The 21,718-nt window shown below is 35.2% G+C and overlaps 1 protein-coding gene across 1 annotated transcript in view; it reads right to left on the minus strand.

Annotated features, from left to right (window-relative positions):
- ptprt (protein tyrosine phosphatase receptor type T) overlaps window positions 1-21,718 on the minus strand; it is a 335,410-nt gene that overhangs the window by 185,715 nt on the left and 127,977 nt on the right. Inside the window, 1 exon segment of the mRNA XM_073852511.1 lies at window positions 6,408-6,701. Coding sequence (XP_073708612.1) covers window positions 6,408-6,701 — 294 coding nt within the window.

Here is a 21,718-nt window from a genome sequence, read left to right on the forward strand (position 1 = left end):
GGCAGCAGAAGAGGAAGTATGAAGGCGGGCGGAGTATGGAGCACGCCAGGACTTAGAGATTTCGTCGTGGACTTCGGGGAAGAATGGTGAAGCTCGCTGACGAGGGGCCTGGCGGCGCCCCGGCAGAAACCATTCGTCCAACCGGCTCCTAGAGGGCTCCTCGGGAGGAGACCATTGAAGATCCAGCTCCTCAACAGCTTTAGATAGGACGCGGAACAGTTCGGCGTCCATACCGGCGCTGGCGGCGCTGGATTGCGCAGACGGCAAGGGGGCGGGGTCATGGGAAGAGCCCGACAACTCCTCTGCGTCAGATGCGGCCAATGACATGCTGTCATCCTCGCATTCACTTCCTCCGAAGGAGACCAGATCGCTCGCAGCCGCAGAGGGACGCTGGTCAGGATGCAGGAAGAGAACTGGCGATTCCTCTCCATGTGGTGAAGGCGAGGCACGCGGGGTCTGAGCCGGCGTGAGCTCGCCTGTCACCACGCTCTTAGATCTCTTGCCCCGCTGCTTCTTCCTAGCAGGCTCTTGCGAGGAAGTAAGCGGGAGGGCGCGAGAAGCGGCGTCGCTCTCTGAAAAGAAAGCTAGCCGCGAGCGGAGGGAAGTGAGACTCATATTCCCGCAGTGGGAACATTCCGTCTCAATGAGCGCAGCCTCAGCGTGGGCGTGACCCAGGCACGAGACGCACTCAGCGTGAGTGTCAGCGGCGTGCAGAGGGGCTCTGCACGAGCGACAAAAACGCCGTGGCATTTGGAACAACGCCGTAGAAATTTGCTCTTAATTTGCTCTTTTAGATGTTCGCCGGATAGCAGCAGGGAATCAGCTCCGGAGCGTCAATCCGCCGAGCAGTGAAGATCCGCTGCGAGGCTCGTCAACGGCGAAGAAGAGGCTTGCTTGAGCGAAGTCTGCGTAGTCAGTCTCTGCGAAGATCAGAAGTCGTCGCTGAAGAAGAAGGATCTGAGTTCCCTATGGCGAAATGCTCGCTTATATAGCCAGATGCTCCGCCCCTTTTGGCGCGATCGGGCGCGAATCATCGCCATAGGTTTGTGCATCTCCGCTGCCGAGCCATTGGTTCGTTTCTTTAACACTGCACGAACCAATGGCCGTGCAGTTACACTGCGTTATTGAAATGCTTCAGTCTCAGGAGAAAAGGAGCTTTTCCCATAGCGTCTTTACAGACGCAGTACGAGTGAAAGTATCGAAAGGGAACCAATCTTCTCTTTTGTTTTGCGTAATACGTCATCCACCCGGAGCTGCTTACGTGTACGATCAGTTGGCGCAAGCTAGATTAAAGTGATTATAACGTTTTAAATATGGATATTTCTCTTACAAAAATGCATTGATTTGCTACAGAAGGCCTTTATTCACTCCCAGGAGGCGTGCGGAGCACTTTTTATCGTGGATGAATGTGCTTTATTGGACTGGTTTTGGACTGTTGAAAAGAAAGATCCCACAAATTGCCATTTGTCTAAAAGAAGGAAGTCATATACACCCAGGATGCCTTGAGGTTGAGTAAATAATAGGCCAGTTTTCATTTTTGGGTGAACTAACCCGTTAATGCTCAGGTTTTTAAGGGTTAACTTGCTTTTAAATAAAATTCTCTTGCATATGTCAAAGTTTGGCACCCTGAACAGACTCAAGGGTAATAATAACTGAAGCATGTCCAATACCAGAACAAGAGCCTTGAAGAGTGCGTGTCCATCCTTTGTCATGAACCAGTAACTTTCCTGCAGCACGCGAACACACTTCCTCAAGCAGGCCTCACCTGACCAGCACCTCCACACCTGTCTGCTCTAATCAGAGCTGTGTGACAGATACGCACCGCTGTGTGTGCGCGCATGCGTGTGTGACAGGTAGACAGTGCCGTCACTTCATAAACACATGTTCTTTCCGACACGCTTCACCTCTTTCCAATCCCTCTGTCTGTCCTGTCCTCTCACTCCCAAAATGCCTCCCCGGCTGTGATGCGATGAAAGCTGACAGTGGATTTCACGTTGATCTCCACACACAAGCGTGGATCACGAGGCTTTGATGGGTGCTGCAATCAGCCTTATCATTGCGTTCTTTGACCTCTCTCACTCCTGTTTCCTCTCAAACTCTCCTGCTACATCAGCAATTTTACACAGTTTGGATCTTTGATAAAGCCGTAGACGTTTCTTGTGGTACCTGAATGCCAATTGGACCCTTATAGACCAAAAGTGGCAGAACTCATCGGGCTGGAGTTGATGCCTGGCTTCCAGCTCATTAGGTGGGCTGCAGCTTGAATCTCAAGGGGAGCGTGTCAACAGTGACAACCCAGTGGTTTTGTTCCATTACAGAAAGCGTACAAAGGTACAATACATAAAAGATGTGTTGTGCGGTCTATAGTGTCTGAAGTGTAGACATTGCTTATAAAACAACAGGTGTAAACATACACAGATGAAAAACTTGCTGCAGTGATGCAGAGGTTGCCAGGTCACTGTTATGGTGTTCTGAATTTCATTGTTACACACTGATGTTGAATACTTACTGCACTAAATATAACAGCCGCATTGTTTACATGTATAGCATCCTTGTATTTCAGAATAAATATTGAAATGCAAGATGTATGTGCGTGTGTGTTTCTGTACAATGACCCCATCCAGTCTGCTGGTGTATTTTAAAGAGGACACACTTCTGTGTGACTGTATTAGCATACCAATAGAGCTCCTGTGCTGTGGAGCGGAGGAGAAAAATTGAATTGGAAGGACAAGGAAGATCAGTGCTGTCGGCTGGAAGCAACTTCATTGGATCAGAATTGTGTGTGAGGGTGTGTATATATTTAATAGATGGCTACCTGTGGTGAGCTGGCATTAATGCACTGATTATGTAGAACAGTCTCACCTGGACAAGTAAAATGTAAAACAAGCACACACAAACACACACACACACTAACTCACACACATATCCATGGATTTTTAATATTTTTTGTCTCTTCTGGTCACCAAGCTTGCATTTTTTAATCCAAAGTACAGCAAAAACTATCAAAATGTGAAAATGTTTAACTATTTAAAATAACTGTTTTCTATTTGAATATATTTTAACATGTTATTTATTCCTGTGATTTCAAAGCTGATTTTTTTAGGATCATTACTCCAGTCACATGATCCTTCAGAAATCATTCTAATATTCTGATTTGCTGCTCAAAAAACCTTTATTATTATTATGTTGAAAACAGCTGAGTAGAATTTTTTTGAGGTTTCTTTGGTGAATAGAAAGTTCAGAAGCACAGGATTAACTTTAAATAGAAATCTTTTGTAACAATCTAAGCGTCTTTATCATCACTTGTGATCAATTTAAAGCATCCTTGGTAAATAAAAGTATTAATTTCTATTTCTTTCCCAAAACAATTAATAAATAAATAAACACTGACTCCAAGCTTTTTAATGGTATAGTGTATAATGTTACAAAAGCTTTTTGTTTCAGATAAATGCTGATCTTTGGGTCTTTTAATTTTTTTTAATTATCAAATTATCCTGAGAAAAAGTATTTAAATATTGATAATAATAATAATAAAAATGTTTCTTGAACACTGATTTCTGAAGGTCATGTGACACTAAAGACTGGAGTAATGATGCTGAAAATGTAGCTTTGATCACAGGAATAAATTACATTTTAAAATATATTCAACTGAAAAACAGCTATTTTAAATAGTAAAAATATTTCACATTTTTAATTTTTTTTCTGTACTTTGGATTAAATAAAATGCAGGCTTCTTTAAAAAACATTTAAAATCTTACTGTTCAAAAACTTTTGACTGGTAGTGTACACCTTAGCACTCCTACACTATACGTGAGGATTGGATTATCCAAATCAAAATTATCCTTTAAATATTTTACACTTTTTTCAAAAGTTTCAAAAAAGGCTTTGTCGAGTCAACATTAAAAATGTTTCTTGACAAGCTTTGCTATTCTAGTTAAAAAGCCAGCTATATGAATTGCAATTCCACATTATGTTTGCAACCTCAAATGCAATTCAAACTTTTAATTAAATTCTTACACAACATAACTTTTGTAGTGAAATGCCTCTGCCACCGGAAGTCCATCAGATTCAAGCTAAATTTGTGCAAGACTATGAGTGAACATTTATGCATCTTAATGTCAAAGTAAGGAGGAGGAATAGAAAATGAGTGAGCGTCACAGGAGAGAGGAGACACAGAAGAGCCCCTCTGGATCTCCCCCACTGTGTCATCAACGACAATTCAGCTCCTTCATCACATAACCCTCACCTGGATCTCTCTCTCCCTCTCTCTCCCTTCCTGTCTTACTCTCTCTCTCTCTCTCTCACACACACACACACACACACACACACACACAGAGTGACTTCCTTCACCTGGATCACAGCCTTCCCTACTTCCTAGGGCTCTCTCATCTGCTCCCGTCATCTCATTATCTGTCACTTTATCAGATCAAGAGTGTCTGTCTATCTGAGCACCACTCCACATGCAGCCCTACTGCGATCATAATTACGCCTGAAAATTGTTCCCACCTATAGCCTTTGTCTTCTCTCCCTGCTCCTTGCCATCATTCTGCAGTGGAAATGTAACAATCTCAATTATCATTACAACTAACACCTTCATCCCCTCATAAATCACATCAAATCTTCCTAGTCTCTTCTTATTTCACCTCAGGAAACTTCACAATAACACCCTCTCATTTTAATTCTTTTTAGGTTTCTTGCTGATTGATAGAGTACTTAAACGCCATCTCACTCATTTGGACTCTAATATAAACCAGCATGTTGCTAAGTTAAGGACATGATTCTTTTTATTAAGCATAAAACACACTTCTGTTAAAATGTGGGGATGTTAAAAATGCTGTACAAACAGTGATATTGTAAAGAAAAAATAATAATTTAAAAAAACTGACTTCTATTTAAATATACACTATGGCTTAAAAGTTTGGGATCAGTAAGATTTTTAATATATTTTAAATAAGTTACTAATGCTCATCAAGGCATTAGATATTTGATAAAAAATACAGAAAAAAATGTAATATTGTGAAATATTATTACGATGTAAAATAAAGTTCTTCTATTTTAATATACATTAAAAATCGAAATTATTTCTATGATCAAAGATTAATTTTTGAGCATCCTTACTCCAGTATTTAGTGTTACATGATCCTCCAGAAAATCATTCTATTATGCTGATTTATTATCAGTGCTGGAAACAGTGTTGTTTAATATTTTTTGGAACCTGTGATTCTTTTTTCAGGATTCTTTGATGAATAAAAAGCTTAAAAGAACAGCATTTATTTAAAATAGACATCTTTTCTAGCAATATACACTACTGTTCAAAAGTTTGGGGTCAGTAAATTTTTATTCTTTAATTTTTTGAAAATAATTATTACTTTTCTTCAGCAAGGATGTGTTAAATTGATAAACGGTGATAGCAAAGACTTATATTGTTAGAAAAGATTTATATTTTGATAAATGCAGTTCTTTTTTAACTTTTTTTTTCATCAAAAAATCCTGAAAAAAAAAATATTTGGTAGCACAACTGCTGCCAACATAGATGATTCTAATAATAAATCAGCATATTAAAATGATTTCTGAAGGATCATGTGACACTAAAGACAGGAGTAATGACTGATTAAATTTCATCTTTGCATTACAGGAAAAAAATATTTTAATGTATATTAAAATAAAACCATTATTTTATATTATAATAACACTTTGCATTATTATTGTTTTTTTCTGTATTTTTGATCAAATAAATGCAATCTTGATGAGCATAAGAGACTTTAAAAAACATTGCAGGTTTTTACTGATCCCAAATGTTTGAACGGCAGTATATATTAAAATATAATTAATACATGCAATGCAAAGCTGAATTTTCAGCATCAATACTCCAGTCTTCAGAAATCAATTTGCTGATTTGCTACTCAAGAAACATTTCCTAATATAATCAATGTTGAAAATAGTTGTGCTGCTTTTTATTTTCATGTTTTTGTATACTGTCTACACAATACTGTCCTATAAATAAAAGGAAAAAATAAAACTGGTCCATAAAAGTCCCTTTCTTCTATTAGAGAAAGGTACCAGGTATGAAGAGCAATTCCAAACCTTCACTTTAATTCTTCCAAAAAGTTCATTTCTACAAATAAAAGCCATAGCAGAGCGTTTAGCCACCAATAACACACTACTCTTGCTTTAACAGCAAGAAAAGCCTTACTAGCCTTGGCTATTCTTAGCTGCTTTAGGTGTAAAAGCCAATGGAACAAACAAACAGAGTGGCCACTCTATTGTAGTAATTGCGTTCCCTTTGAAGATTGAGAGAAACATAGAAGAGCAAAGACCACAAAGAAGAACATTATTGTTGAACTGTCCAAACACTGATCTATTCCATTGCTCTTAAATAAGTTTTAAACATAAATACTGACACTTACCAGCACATTTGGTCCGAGTGATAAGGGGTGGTCCCGGAGGTCCAGTGCCACCCTCCCCAGGTCGGGTCAGAAGAACCTTAATCTCATACTCAACATCTGGATCCAAATGCCAGAGCTTGTACGTTGGCGCATCCACAACGTGAGTCTCTGCCCAGTTTCCAGTGGTGGTGCGGTACTCCACCTCTTTCAAGATGATGGGGCCATCGCCGATGATGGAGTTGGCGTTTGGTTTGATCCACAAGTAGGTGGCACCAACTGCGAGAAGCTCAGGTGGAGCGATGGGTGTAGGGGGCGCTGGAGAGGAAAGAACGAAAGGGAGTGTTTACTTCAGGTTGATTATTATCTACAATTTTTAACACCACACAATAAGCATCATAGGCAAGACTTCTTGTCATTTTATCATCAGGTTGCCATCAAATCCTCCTGGGGAGTTTCTACTTAGAAACTCAGAAGTTATTATGAAGTGCGTTGAAGGTCAGAATCAAAAAGGTTTTCAAATTTCTTTTGCACTTTACAACAAAACACTTTTTAGCTCTAGTGCAAAAAAAAGAAGAGCAAGAGATGTGCATTAGATCTATAATCAATGTTTTATCTCCAGATTTTTGTTTATTCTTCATCAATAGCACACAAATGTGTACAAATTGATGCATTCACCCTTACAATTATTATGATCAATACCAAGCATATTCATTATACGAATAAATCAATATTTGAAAGAAGTGGAAAAAGCAATAGAAGGAAATGAAAAAAGCGGCTGCACTAAAATGCATGAGCCATCTCTGGCAATAATTTTTCAGCAAATTTAAAAAGTTGTTGAAAGAGCAATTAAGGGCTGTAGAAAGTAATCTCGCTTCACTATTACACTGCATTCAGCCATCATTTCACATTTGCTTTTGTAGTGCAAAATGGTGAGAGGAAAATGAAGGCTGGAATTACAGTGAGGCATGCGGCCGAAGCTTTGAAGCTCATTAAGGGATATCAGACAGACTTGCTTGGCCGGCAGAATTGTTAGAACAAATGGAATGAAACGTTTCCTGGAATCCCAGTTGAGAAGGTGGGCTATAGCTTTTCCCTAAACACTTAGCTAAGCTCTCTTCCTCTCCCTTTCTCTCTCCATTGCTTCTACCCACTCACATTAAATCCACTGGAGACAGCTTACGGCTTGCACTGCATTAACTTCCTGTCTCTGCCTGTCTCTCCCTTCTTTGTCTCACTGCCGCTGAGCACCTCAGATTTACCCTCAAACCTGTGAAAGGTAAACAATATTTATTTTGCTTCCCTTCTTGTCTTCTTACTTTCTTCATTGTTTACTCCCTTCCCTCCCTCCTTCCATTCTTGATTACTTTCTTACTATTTTCTTTCATCATTTCCCTCCAATTTCTATGTCCTAGTTCCTCTTTCCCTTTTTCTTCGTTTCCCCTTCCTTTTCCCTCTTTTTCTTAATTTCTTTCTTTCCTCCTGTTTTCTTCCTTCCTTCAGTTTTCACTTTGATTATTTTTTCCTCCTTCTTTTCTTCCTTAATACTTCCTACCTCATTTCCATACATCCTTTCTTCTTTCTTCCTTTTCCTACCTTCCAATTTCCTTCCTTTCTGTCACCCTCCCCATTTACTTCCTTCATTTCTCCCTATTTCCTTCTTTCTGTCTTCTCCCAATTTTTTTCCATCTTTTCTTCTTCCCATTTCCTTTCCTACTTCCTTCCTACCTTTCTTCCTGTCCATCCTTCCTTTCATCCTCCCTTCCGTCATTCATTCCTTCCTTTATTCCCATTTCTTTCCTTCCTTCCTCCCTATTTCCTTTCTACCTTTCTTCCCATTTCCTTCCTTCCTCACTTTCTCCCCATTTTTTTTCCCAATTTCCTTCCTTTCTTTCTCCTGCTCATTTACTTTTTTCCTCCCTATTTCCTTTCTTCCTTCCTTCTTATTCACCCAATTTCCTTCCTTCCTACTATCTTTCCATCCTTCCTTTCTCCCAATTTCTTTCCTTTCTATCTCTCCTTCCTTCCTTCCTTCCTCCTTTCATTCTTCCCTCCCCATTTCCTTTCTTCTTTCCTACCTTTCTCCCCATTTCTTTTATTCCTTCCTTTCTTATTTTCTCCCACTTTCTTTCTTTTCTACAAATTTCCTTCCTTTCTTTCTCCTCCTCATTTACTTCTTCCCTTCCTCCTTATTTCCTTTCTTCTTCTTTCCTTTTTTCTCCCCATTTCCTTCCTCTCTCTCTCTCTCTCTCTCTCTCTCTCTCTCTCTCTCTCTCTCTCTCTCTCTCTCCCTCCCTCCTTCCCTCCCTTCCTTCCTTCTTACCTACCATTCTTCCATTTTCCTTCCTTCCTTCCTTCCTTCCTTCCTTTCTTTACCACCAATTTCCTTTTTTCTCCTCCCCATTTCCTTCCCTCCTACCTTCCTTCTTTCCACCATTCCTTTCTCCTCATTTCTTTCCTTCCTTTCTGTATTCCTATCTTTCTTACCATTTCCTTCCTTCCTTTCATCCTACTTTTCTTCCAACTTCCTTCCTCCATCCATCTCTTCCTAATTTTCTTCCTTTCTCCCAATTTCTTTCTTTCTGTGCTTCCTTTCTTCACTTTTGCCTCCCTTCCTTCCTTTCCTATCTTTCTTACCATTTCTTTCCTTCTTTCCTCCCTCTCTCCTAATTTCCTTCCTTCTACAGGATTCTTTATTTCAAGAAAATAAGGGAAAACTAACAATCACATAGTGATGCCTTGCCAGCCAATCAGAAAACCTTAGAAATGACCCAACCTAACTTCCCAATCATTTTCTTCATAAAATGTACTACATAAATTCAAACCTTTCTTTTCTCAAATAAATTTTTATCCTAACATAAAAATACATTCAGAATCATTTCCTTTATTTTGTCCTTTCTTTCTTTCTTTCTCAGTTCCCGCCTTCCATCTTCTAATCGTCTTTTTGGCAATCTCTCTCAGCAGGAGAGGGGGCAGACAGACACTAATCCAGGGTTAGAGGTGAGTAGCGGTGCATGAAGGGTTCATCCGAGCATGGAAGAGCCACCCAGGCCCACTCTAATGAGAGGCTGCTGTCTCTACTGTGCCATGTAATCAACTGAGCCAGATTACCAAAGCCCATTTACCCACAGCTGATAACCACTGACTCCCTCAGCTGCCTGGAAAGGATACGAGAAGAGAGCTCGGAGAAGAGAGTTTAGACGTGACCCGTCAACCTCCGAAGCTTAAGAGCGTTTAGTGCTTGAAATGAAAATGAAGGTGGGAGAAAATAAAAACGATAAAAGGATGGAGGGATGAATAATAAAATGTAAACAGAGATTACCATAGAAAAAAAGTCAGGAAATATAGGAGGGTAAGAAGTAGAAACATTTTGTTTTTTAAATTGTCTGCAGAAACTGTCCACCTATAGTCTCTCCCATTTTATTGCATAGGGTTTACTGTACTTCAGCATAGAGGTTTGTTTAAATCCCTAACCATAAGCATAAGCAATCATTTTCTGCAGTAAACCGCAGCAATAATGACTGCAAAACAAATCTTCAGTACTTTAGTATGAAATGAGATATTGCTTATGGATAATGTCTTATTTATCATATGAATGGACTCCAGCGTGTTGTTCATCAAGGTAGCTGTCACATCTAAATTGCAATTTTGAAGTAGTGCCTTTGTTCAAACCATTAATACACTTCCATCGTTTAATGCATTTTCAGCAGTCTTTATGTCAGCACATTGTCCTGGCGTGGGCATTTATGGTCCTGCAGTTGATAAACTCGGCGATTAGTGGAGTGTTTTTGGATTGAGCGTTTATGATTGCAGCTGGATTGAAATGAGGTTTGGACGCTGCTGATGACTGGCTGAATCTTGGTGATTGCTTGTTGATGATTGGCTGAGTGTTATTGTACTCCCGATGATTTACAAACTATTTTGAGCTTCCAGCCTTAACGATGTGGTTGTTGATTAGCACAGTGGTTTGTGGCTACGTCACTAGAGAGATCAACAGATGATCAACATATTATAGGAATGTTAAAACATCTGACGTCTATTAATTAGTTTTTTAGTGCCATTAAGGCCACTTATTGCTTAGGGTGATGCAACTAATAACTGAACCAAGAAGATAGTGAGGAAGTGCTTGTATATAAAAACTCTGGCAGAACAAAAACAAATATAAGAATGGCACAAAGGCTTCAACTCATCTCAGCTACTTCTCAAGTTCTCCGGTTCTTATGTCAGTATATTTTCTCAAAAAGATGAAATGAGAATAAATAAGGAAATGTGCTAGGCTCAGACAGGCTAGACACAACCACAGAGTGCCACACAGTATGGATACAGATAACAAAAGGAGCATTACCCGTTCACCAGGGGTCCCTTTCAATCCAGGAAAAACCTATTTTCTACAGACATAAGAGGTTTCCTGCACACACTATTTACTATTTCAGGTGTAGAAGTTCATGTGTGTGAAAGAGCACAATCCTAAATACTCTCTCTCATCTTTTCTCATCAAATTCCCTTAATACTTAAAGTTCATTCCCATTTCCACTGCTACTTTGCCATGCGTTCAGAAATATTAGCTGCAATGTGGTGATTGGAGTCACTGTGCAGGTGTATGTGTGTCTACGTGGCCGAGCGCCCCTGTAATTTTATCCTTTATCACCTGATGTCCACAGGGAGATTTTAAAACCAGCAGGATTTGCGAGAAATCTCCAGAAATCCCACCCCGCTATCTGATCAAAGCCCACCGGGTTTGTCTGATAGCAGAGTTGGAGGAGAGAGAGATGAGCTCCACCGTCAAATGGGAATTTGTAGCAGTGAAACAACAATAATTGCAATCTGGTTTCTCGCCTGTCGCAACAACCAATTCAACAGAAACCGAGGAGGAGATAGAGAAAGAATATGGCTACAGTATAAGAAAGTTTGATTTAATCTAGAATCAGTTTTTTAATAGCCACAGTTCAACTGATGCGTAAACTGATGCATACATATTTGTGCTTGCGTTTACACAAGAGGAGGACAATATATCAGTATTTATTTATACTCTATATTATACTCTACACATTACATACATCATTCAAAAGTTTGGGCTTTCGCTTACCAGGGCTGCATTTATACAGTTGAGGGATCATACAAAATGCATGTTATTGTTTATTTAGTACTGATCTGAATAAGATATTTCACATAAAAGAGAAAATAACATTTTAATTGATAAAAATTGATTCTTAATACTGAGTTCTTACCTGAAGAGTTAAACTGCCTGCTGTTCTTTAGAAATCCAATTCCTTCCAATTCTTTGGTTTTCCAGCTTTTTTGTGTATTTGAACCCTATCCAACAATGACTGTATGTTTTTGAGATCCAACTTTTTACACTGAGGACAACTGAGAGACTCATATGCAACATAAAAGCTGGGTAGTGAATTTTTAACTACTATTTTGCCTAAATATCATATTTTTCAATTAGTACTGCCCTTCAGAAGCTAAAGAAAAAATAAGTAAAATTTATCCTAATCTTAAAATTTAAAACGTTAATGCAATGGTACCTTAATGCATCATGTTTCCTTCTGAAGCGTTTGAACCTTCTGTAATAGTTGCATATGAGTCCTTCAGTTGTCCTCAGTGCGAAAAGCTGGATCTCAAAATCATACAGTCATTGTTGGAAAGGATTCAAATACACAAAAATGCTGAAAAACCAAAGAATTTGTGGGACCTGAAGGATTTTTCTGAAGAACAAATCATTAAACAAAAAAAAACAAAAAAAAAAACAGCTGTGGACATTAGAATTAAGAATCAAGTGTATGCAAACTTTTGAATGGAGGTTATTTTTATAAATTCAACTATTATTTTCTCTGGTGGACTATATGTAAACATCTTTTATGTGAAATATCTTACTGAGGTCATTACTAAATAAACAATAACATGCATTTTGTATGATCCCTCTGATTTGGTAAAATAATTAACATTTTGCAGAATCTGAAAGGGGGGTGTAAACTTGTATGATCAAAAACAGTTTTCCATTGAAATTCCTGGGTTGCAAAGCTGATTTTTCAGCAGCTATTACTCCAGTCTTCAATGTTACATAAAACAGTTAAGCTACTTAATATTTTTGTGGAAACCTTGCTACTTTTTTCAGGATGCACTGATGTGTAGAAAGTTCAGAAGAACAGCATTTAATTGGATTTTTGCTAACAATGTAAAAGTCTTTACTGTCACTTTTGATCAAATGAATGTGTCCTTGCTGAATACTGATACTTTACCTTAAACCTCAACTTGACTTCTCTTCCAAATCAGATGAATTTGCTTTCATAGTTGAAAAGCTATGTCTAATATGTTGCACAACCAGAAAAGCATTAAAAACATCAAAAAACTTATTGAGCAACATCCAGATTTTCATTCCATTTAAGAATTGCATCACATAATGCCAAAAATCACAGAAGCACTTCATAAAAATTGCAAAGCTCTCCATAGGACTAGCAAGCTGTCTGCACACCAAGACTACAACGGCACCCACAAAGATACACCCTCTATACCTGCAGCCTCATGGGAAACACTTCGGAGTGACTCACACAGTTATTTCCACTCATTCGCTTTATTGTTTGGATCAAACCTCGGAAGAACGGCTCAGGGGAACCAGATGAGAGATGCCAAGAGAGATGCAGTCTATGCCTTTGACCTGACCCTTGTCTCTTGATGCAGTATCTCTTTGGAGGTTTGATTCTCTTTGTCATGGCGAGGAACTACAATCCCCGCTTTTTTCCTCCTTCCATCTAAAAACTAATTCCCCTTCTATTTTTTCCATAGTCGTGCATCAGTGTTAGAAGGGTTTCCGTCGGATGCCCTCACAGAATGCTTTAATCAAAACACTATATTGAGCATTGTGGAAGAGCAGGGAACAAGAGAAATACAGAGGAGGAGCGCTGTAAACATACAAGCGCAGTAAGAACAGCGTGAGGGGAGTGAAGGCTCTTCAAACCCTCTTTCAGAAGAAGTACATTCAGGTCTGGACAAATAAAAGCAAAGCACGGGGAACGGACGACAAGAGCGGGAGAGGGTGAAAATAAGGGAGGCGGCGTCTTTCGCTAGACTGAATTCACAAACCTGGCGCTGTTCAAAGACGGCATGCTGAGGACACCTGTGCATAAAATTCTAAATTCTGCTCCAAAAACATCTCTGGACTCAGTGAGACGTAAAATACACACACACAAATCAGTTTATTCAAGTGTGCTATTAGTATGCTTCTTTTAAACTAAAAAATAGGAAAGTATACTTTCAGTCTAATTCTCAGAAATGTGCTTTATATACTTCACAGAAATATACTTAAAATGACATGACTTATACTTAGAAAAAGTCTAAATATATTTGAGCTATACTTTGTGCTCTAACAATCCATGTTTTCATTGTTATACGCTAGGGGTGCTGTTGCACATTAATTTCCAAAACACAAGTAAAGAAGAAAGCGAAACAACAGATGCTTCCACATGTAATCTAACACAATCGTCAGACATAAAACAGCATCAAAACCATAGATATGTAAAACTGTGTAACGTTATGAAATAAAATATTGACCCATAGTCCCAGAGGTAATTATGACTGTCAAGTTGTGTTGATCGACTCCATCTATGTTTTGATTATCATGAATAGTCTTTTTTTTTTTTGTTGTTCAAAATGTTATTTATTTTTTATTTATGAAACTTACTTGCATTCAAGTGTTTATAAAAAAGAATGCATGAAGCTAGAATAAAATGTTTTTGTTTACAAGCAGATACCCTGTTCTTTCTTTTGGTGTTTTGGAAGTTATTATAGATATTAATATAACAAAACATATACAAATGAATATTTAATAATAATGAATAGGGACATAGTAGTATACTTAAAGGATGATAAAAAGTTCACTTAAGGTATACTTGCTGTATAAAACTACTAAACTAGTAGTTTACTGAGACTATACTTCAAAGTGTACTAAATATGCATAAAAAGTATTTAATTAGTAAACTATCAGTATACCTATGAGTTTACTTTTAGTATACTTTCAGTACAAACTGAAAACATATGTAAATTAGTTGTGTACTCAAAGCTTACTACTGTTATACTTAAAGTATACTTAAAAGTATACTTTTATATACTAAAAAGAGGGCCAATTTAGTCCCAAATAGTACACTTAAAAGTATACTACTGATATTTGTATACTTACTACATAAAGTATACTTAAAAATATACTTGAACTTAAGTATAGTTAATAAAATAAACTTTAAGTATACTTCTTTTTGGTAAGAGCCTTCATAAGGTCAGAAATGCAGACCTGTAATAGAAATATGTCTTAAGGAGATGGCTGTTACATTAAAGAGCAGGTCGTGCGGATTTTCGAAAAATATATTTTTTTGCAGTTCGTAACAGCTATCCTTCAATGTAAACAGTCTGCAGAGTTGTTACTGTTACTGTACAAAGTTGTACTTTAAAATAATTTGAGCTTCAGCCTGGTTTAATAGCATTTATATATATAGAAATACCTTTGGTCAAATTAAGCTGTAAAATAAATAGTTTATCCCTTTAAATGCAACAAATTTGGAAAGATATCAACAAAAAATGGGAAAAAAAAACTTTAAAAGCAATTTTCTCAGATTTTCAATTGGAAAAAGAGAGCAGACAATCATAAATTAAATGGATGACTTTGAATAGGATATAATTTTTAAGCTTATGGTCTCCTCTTTCCATTGATCCCAAAATCTCAATTTTGAAATTTGGGTCACTGTGGCTCATTTTGCTGGATCAGGTCACATATATTCTGAGAAAATAACGTTTTCTGACCTTAGATGCATTTAAACCTGTTGTTGGACTCCAACATAATATTAAGACATTTTAAGATACCATATGACCTGCTTTTTAAAGGTTTAGTTCACCAAAAAAACTTAATTTCTGTCATTAGTTATTACACTCTCATGTCATTCCAAAGTTGTAAGACCTTTGTTTATCTTCAGAACACAAATTAAGATATTTCTGAAATATGAGAGCTTTCTGAACTTGCAATAACAGCAAAGCAACTACCACATTCAAACAGCCCAGAAAGGTAGTAAGGACATCGATAAAAGAGTCCATTGTGATATTTTGTAAATTTCCTAGTGCAAATATATCAAAACCTAATTTCTGATTAGTAATATGCATTGCTAAGGACTTCATCTGGACAACTGATTTTCTCAATATTTCTATTTTTTTTTATATATGAGTTGAGCAATAAGATCTGACACAGTGGCATCATAAATTAATCATGAAAGGCTCTTTTAATTGAAAGGCATAACTTATATTACTATAGTCGCTATACTGAGTCTTCTAAATCTTTCCATTTATTTTTCTACAAGTGGTTCGTCTCACAATCCTTACACTCACTCTGCAGTCTTTGCGTCAGTAGCTCACCTGCGATGCCTTGTATTGCTGTCTAGGTAGGCAGTTCACCAGGTTTTGGAACCTGAACAGCTGTATTCCTGTGAGATGGAGATTCTGTGAAAAAGCTATGTATTTCAATGCATATATGCGGCGTCTACTTTGAAGTGCCGGTACTTGGAGAGCAGTGCATCAAGAGGCTACGGAATACAAGCTAAATAAATAAATATTCACACAGACAAATAAAGTGGCTGCGAGTGTTTGAAGTGCTAACTCCTCGGCTCCTGCTTATCTGGGCTGTAGTATTACTGCGCTCTAATCCATCTCTGTAGTGAAGGCCGCTCGCAGGCAGTCTACGGACACACACACAGACTTCCAAAATCCTTCACTAATACTTCTCTCTGTCTGTGTGTAGATAACACAGTGCTTTCTGCATCACCATCACACACATAAACACCTCTCGCAAAAAACACGCACAGACCAGTGATGTTGGCAGACATCTAGGTATGTGTTGAAACTCTACATGCTCAAGCTGCAAACTCACCGTATTTCTAGCCAATATCCTGAGACCACACACAACCACTGTTCCAAAACCTAGTGAGCTGCCTACTTAGGCAGCTGACTTCTAAGGCAACTAGCATGGAATCTCATTTTAAAAATAGCTGATTTGAATCGCTCTGCATAGGCTAAAAATCGGCATAGTTTGTATTTCACAAAACACAGAGTCACAATTTATTCCAATACAGTTTGAGACATGGTGGTTTAAGTAAAAATAAATAAATAAATAAATAAAATATTTATTTAAATTAAATAAATAAATTAAATAATTAAAATTAAATTAAATTAAATTAAATAATTTAAATTAAATTAAATTAAATTAAATATAAAAATGCTTTAACAAAAAGTATATTACACAGACATGTTCATAATATTGCATTATAAAATAAAATAAAATAAAAAAATGCTTGAAAAAGATTATCCAGGCATGTTCATAATATTGTAAAATAAAATAAAATAATAAAATAAAATAAAAATGCTTGAAAAAGTATATTATCCAAGCATGCTCACAATATTGCATTATTGTATTATGTAATGTAACAAAATTAAATAAAATTAAACAAATTTTAAAAAGTGATAAAAAAATTGATTTAAAAGTGTTACCCAGATATATTCATAATATTGTATTATGTAGTAAATTAAAATTAAATTAAATTAAATTAAATTAAAACAAATAATAATAAAAAATGCTTTAAAAAGTATATTATCCAGGCATGTTCATAATATTGTATTATAAAATAAATAAAATAAAATTAATTAAATAAAACGCTTAAAAAGTATATTATCCAGGCATGTTCATAATATTGTAAAATAAAATAAAATAAAATAAATAATTAAATTTAAATAAAAATGCTTGAAAAAGTATATTATCCAAGAAAATTAAATTAAATAAAAAAGTTAAAAAAAGTTGAAAAATGTATATTATCCAGGCATAATCATAATATTGCATTATAAAATTAAATAAATGCAAATGCAAATACAAATGCTTGAAAAAGTATATTATCCAGGCATGTTCATAATTTTGCATTATTGTAATAAATAAAATAAAATAAAGTAATAAAAATGCTCCAAAAAGTGTATTATCCAGGCATGTTCATTATATTGTAAAATAAAATAAAATAAAAAAGAAAGAATTAAATTTAAATAAAAAACACTTGAAAAAGTATATTATCCAAGAAAATTAAATTAAATAAAAAAGTAAAAATAAAAGTTGAAAAATGTATATTATCCAAGCATGTTCATAATATTGCATTATTGTATTATATAATAAATAAAATAAAATAAAGTAATAAAAATGCTTGAAAAAGTATATTATCCAGGTATGTTCATAATGTTATAAGATAAAATAAAATAAAATAAAATAAAATAAAATAAAATAAAATAAAATAAATGCCAAATGCTTTCGCACTGGGAATCAAAAAATACATGCTTTTTATAAAAGTACAGTTTTTTACTATGGTACTAAAGGACAATAAACAGATTTTAGAATTGAACTCTGCAGTCTACTGCCTTATTTTACAGTAGGTTAATATTCCCCACATGTCCCTCATCAACTACACGGACATCATACCAAACAGAGACTAGAGAGAATCGATCCAGACTACGCCCTGGAGTTCAGTCCCAGATTACAGCTGTCACCTGTCATTAGCACCTCTACCTGAGGCTATCCCTCTGTCTATGAATCCATTAGCTATATCAACACTATATTATTCTCTTTCATTCACTCTCACATGAAAGGTCTGGCGCTGACCAGCAGCATATCAATAAGGTCGTACTGGACACACTGATTCGCACAGACCTTGCTATTATTCTGCTGATGTGAGTCTGTGGGAAGAGTGTGCTGTGGATAGAGAGACCCTGGGGGCCTCCTGTCTTGTCAGAGGCAGAGTGGGGTTTCATGAACCATGGGGACGCCAAGACCTGCATGCTAACTAGCCTAGCGCACTGCCTCTGCCACGCTGTGAGGTTACTGCGCACAGGCCCAGGATTCACAGAGAGATAGCGAAGATTCAAGAAGACTTCATATCTATATTAGAATACTGAATTCAGGAAGGCTTCAAGAGACTTTTATAAACATATGGTAATTGTATTCATTTAAAATCTATGATGAAAACCAGCTGAACACACACACTACTTATACATATATTTAAGCTATGTATATATACACACTTTATTTTTAATACTATGTATAGAATTTAGTCCTTTGATGGCAAAGCTGAATTTTTAAATGTTATTTTATTTTATTTTTTAGTTTTATATTTTATTTTATTGAATTTTAAAGAATATAGAATTTAGTCCTGTGATGGCAAAGCTGAAATTTTAGTAGTATGTTATTTTATTTTATTTTTAGTATTTTATTTTATTATATTTTATTATATCTTATAAAATTTTAAAGAATACAGAGTTTAGTCCTGTGATGGAAAAGTGGAATTGATAGTATTTTATTTTATTTTGTTTTATTTTATTCATTTTTTTCCTATTATTGTCTATAGAATTTAGTCCTGTGATGGCAAAGCTGAATTTTTAGAACGTTATTTTATTTTATTTTATTTTTTTATTTTTTGTATTTTATTTGATAGAATATAGAATTTAGTCCTGTGATGGCAAAGCTGAATTTTTAGAACGTTATTTTATTTTATTTTATTTCATTTTTTTATTTTTTTGTTTTTTATTTTATTTTATTTTATAGAATATATAATTTAGTCATGTGATGGCAAAGCTGAATTTTTAGTAGTATGTTATTTTATTTTATTTTATTTTTTATTTTTAGTATTTTATTTTATTCATTTTTTCCTATTATTGTCTATAGAATTTAGTCTTGTGATGGCAAAGCTGATTTTTTTAGTATTTTATTTTGTTTTATTTTTTATTTTAAAGAATATAGAATTTAGTCCTATGATGGCAAAGTGGAATTGACAGTATTTTATTTAATTTAATTTTATTCATTTTTTCCTATTATTGTCTATAGAATTTAGTCCTGTGATGGCAAAGCTGAATTTTAATTGTTATTTTATTTTATTATTATTTTTTTTTTAGTATTTTTATAGTCCTGTGATGCCAAAGCTGAATTTATTTTTATTATTATTTTTTTAATAGATTTGTAAAGAATATAGAATTTAGTCCTGTGGTTGCAAAGCTGAATTTTTAGTATTTTATTTTATTCATTTTTTCCTATTATTATTATTATTATTATTCCTATTATTATTATTATTATTTTACTTACCCCAAACATTTAAATGGTAGTGTATTAAAATATTAAGTAGCATAAATGTTTTTACTGCATTTTTTAACAAATAAATGCAGCCTTAGTGAGAAGAGACAGCATTTATCTGAAATAGAAATCTTTTGTAACAATATAAATGTCTTTATCATTACTTTTGAACAATTTAAAGCATCCTTGCTAAATAAAAGTATTAATTTCTATAATTTCTTTTACAAAAAAAAAAAAAAAAAACTAACTCCAAGCTTTTGAATGGTATAGTGTACATATACATGTTACAAAAGCTTTTCATTTTAGATAATTGCTGATCTTTGGATCTTTCTATTCATCAAATAATCCTGAAAATCCAGCAAATCAGCATATTAGAATAATTTCTGAAGGATCATGTGACACTAAAGACTGGAGTAATGATGCTAAAAATTTGGCTTTGATCACAGGAATAAATTAAATATATTCAAACATTGCTGTGTTTTAGATCAAATAAATGCAGACTTCTTTAAAAAACATTAAAAATCTTACTGTTCAAAAACTTTTGACTGGTACTGTGTATATCAAGTCAATTATTTTTGAAGGAAGCTGTTTGTCAACCACTGAAATCCAAACCAGAGTACAGATAAATGTGTTTTTCCACCTTCAAAATTCTAATTTAACCCATGGATTTTTTTTAATAACCTGCGCAAATGGTTTCTCCCAGAGTGAATCTCAAACTTTTCTTTCTCCCACATCTCTCACCCTCTGACACTGTGATGCAAATGTGTATAAATGGGCTAATAAGGCACAGAGGGTTTTGGGATAAAATTGCATCAGGGTGAGACTGTGAGAGGACATGAGAGAGTGAAATGAATGTCAGAATGAATATTACTTAACACAGATTAGCATACATTAAAAATGAAAAACGGGAGAGCTTTGACACCACATAGGCTTGAAGTAGAGATAAAGAAAACAGGAATGGAAGAGGAGGGAAAAGGAAATAAAGATGATAATGCAGGCAGATGAAAATTATTGTACGTCTAAAATGTGTCTGAGACAGAAACAAAGAGTAATGACAGGAAAGTGTTGCCCACTGAAAAGATAAATCACGAAAGACAACTCAATTGTTGCTCATAGACTAAAAGAGATTAAATAGGCAGTAAATTCAGAAGTCTACGTCTTCCTTTCTGAGAGACAAAAAAAAACTCACTCATCTGCTATGTTTTTCCTGTGGAATTTCATAAGAGATCAACATCTCAAACTGCCTTCATATTTGCCAAGATATCAAAGTCTGCGATGAAAAGTCAAAGGAGAACTCAAACAATTCTCATTCTTCAATCACATTTACTTCATAGCTCTGTGCTTTTACTGTACTTCAATAATCATCAAATTTGTGTCTATGTTTATTTGTTTAATTGCACTTTAGGAGAAACATCTATATTGAAAGCAAATAATTAAACTACGTTTGCATTTCCTGAAAGAAAAAAAAACATGCTGGTAAAACAACAGCATTCAAGGGTTTTGGGTACGTTTAGGTTTTAGGTTTTGGATTTATATAAATGATAACCTCATTATTATGCAAGAATGTCAAGCCAATCACAATTGTGACCCTGGACCACAAAACCAGTCAAGGGTCAATGTTTTTAAATTGATGTATGGTTTTCTTTTTATTTAATTTATTTAATATTTAATATCCTAATGATTTTTGGCATAAAAGAAAAATAAATGATAATAATTTTGACCTATACAATGTATTTTTGGCTATTTTAAATTGATGTTTGGTTTGCTAGAATATGACAATATTTGGCCGAGATACAAATATTTGAAAATCTGAAATCTGAGGGTGCAAAAAAAATCTAAATATCAAGAAAATCGCCTTTAAAGTTGTCCAAATGAAGTTCTCAGCAATGCATATAACTAATCAAAAATTAAGTTTTGATATATTTACGGAAGGAAATTTACTTCACGGAACAGGACCTTTATTTAATATCCTAATGATTTTTGGCATGAAAGAAAAATCTATAATTTTGACCCATACAATGTTTTTTTGGCTATTGCTACAAAAATACCCATGCTACTTAAAGGGATAGTTCACCCAAAAATTAAAATTTGATGCTTAGCCCCAGGGCATCCAAGATGTAGGTGACTTTGTTTCTTCAGTAGAACACAAACAAAGATTTTTCACTCAAACCGTTGTAGTATTTCAGTCATATAATAGCAGTCAATG

This window comes from Garra rufa, chromosome 12, assembly GCF_049309525.1.
Source record: "Garra rufa chromosome 12, GarRuf1.0, whole genome shotgun sequence".
NCBI lineage: Eukaryota > Metazoa > Chordata > Actinopteri > Cypriniformes > Cyprinidae > Garra > Garra rufa.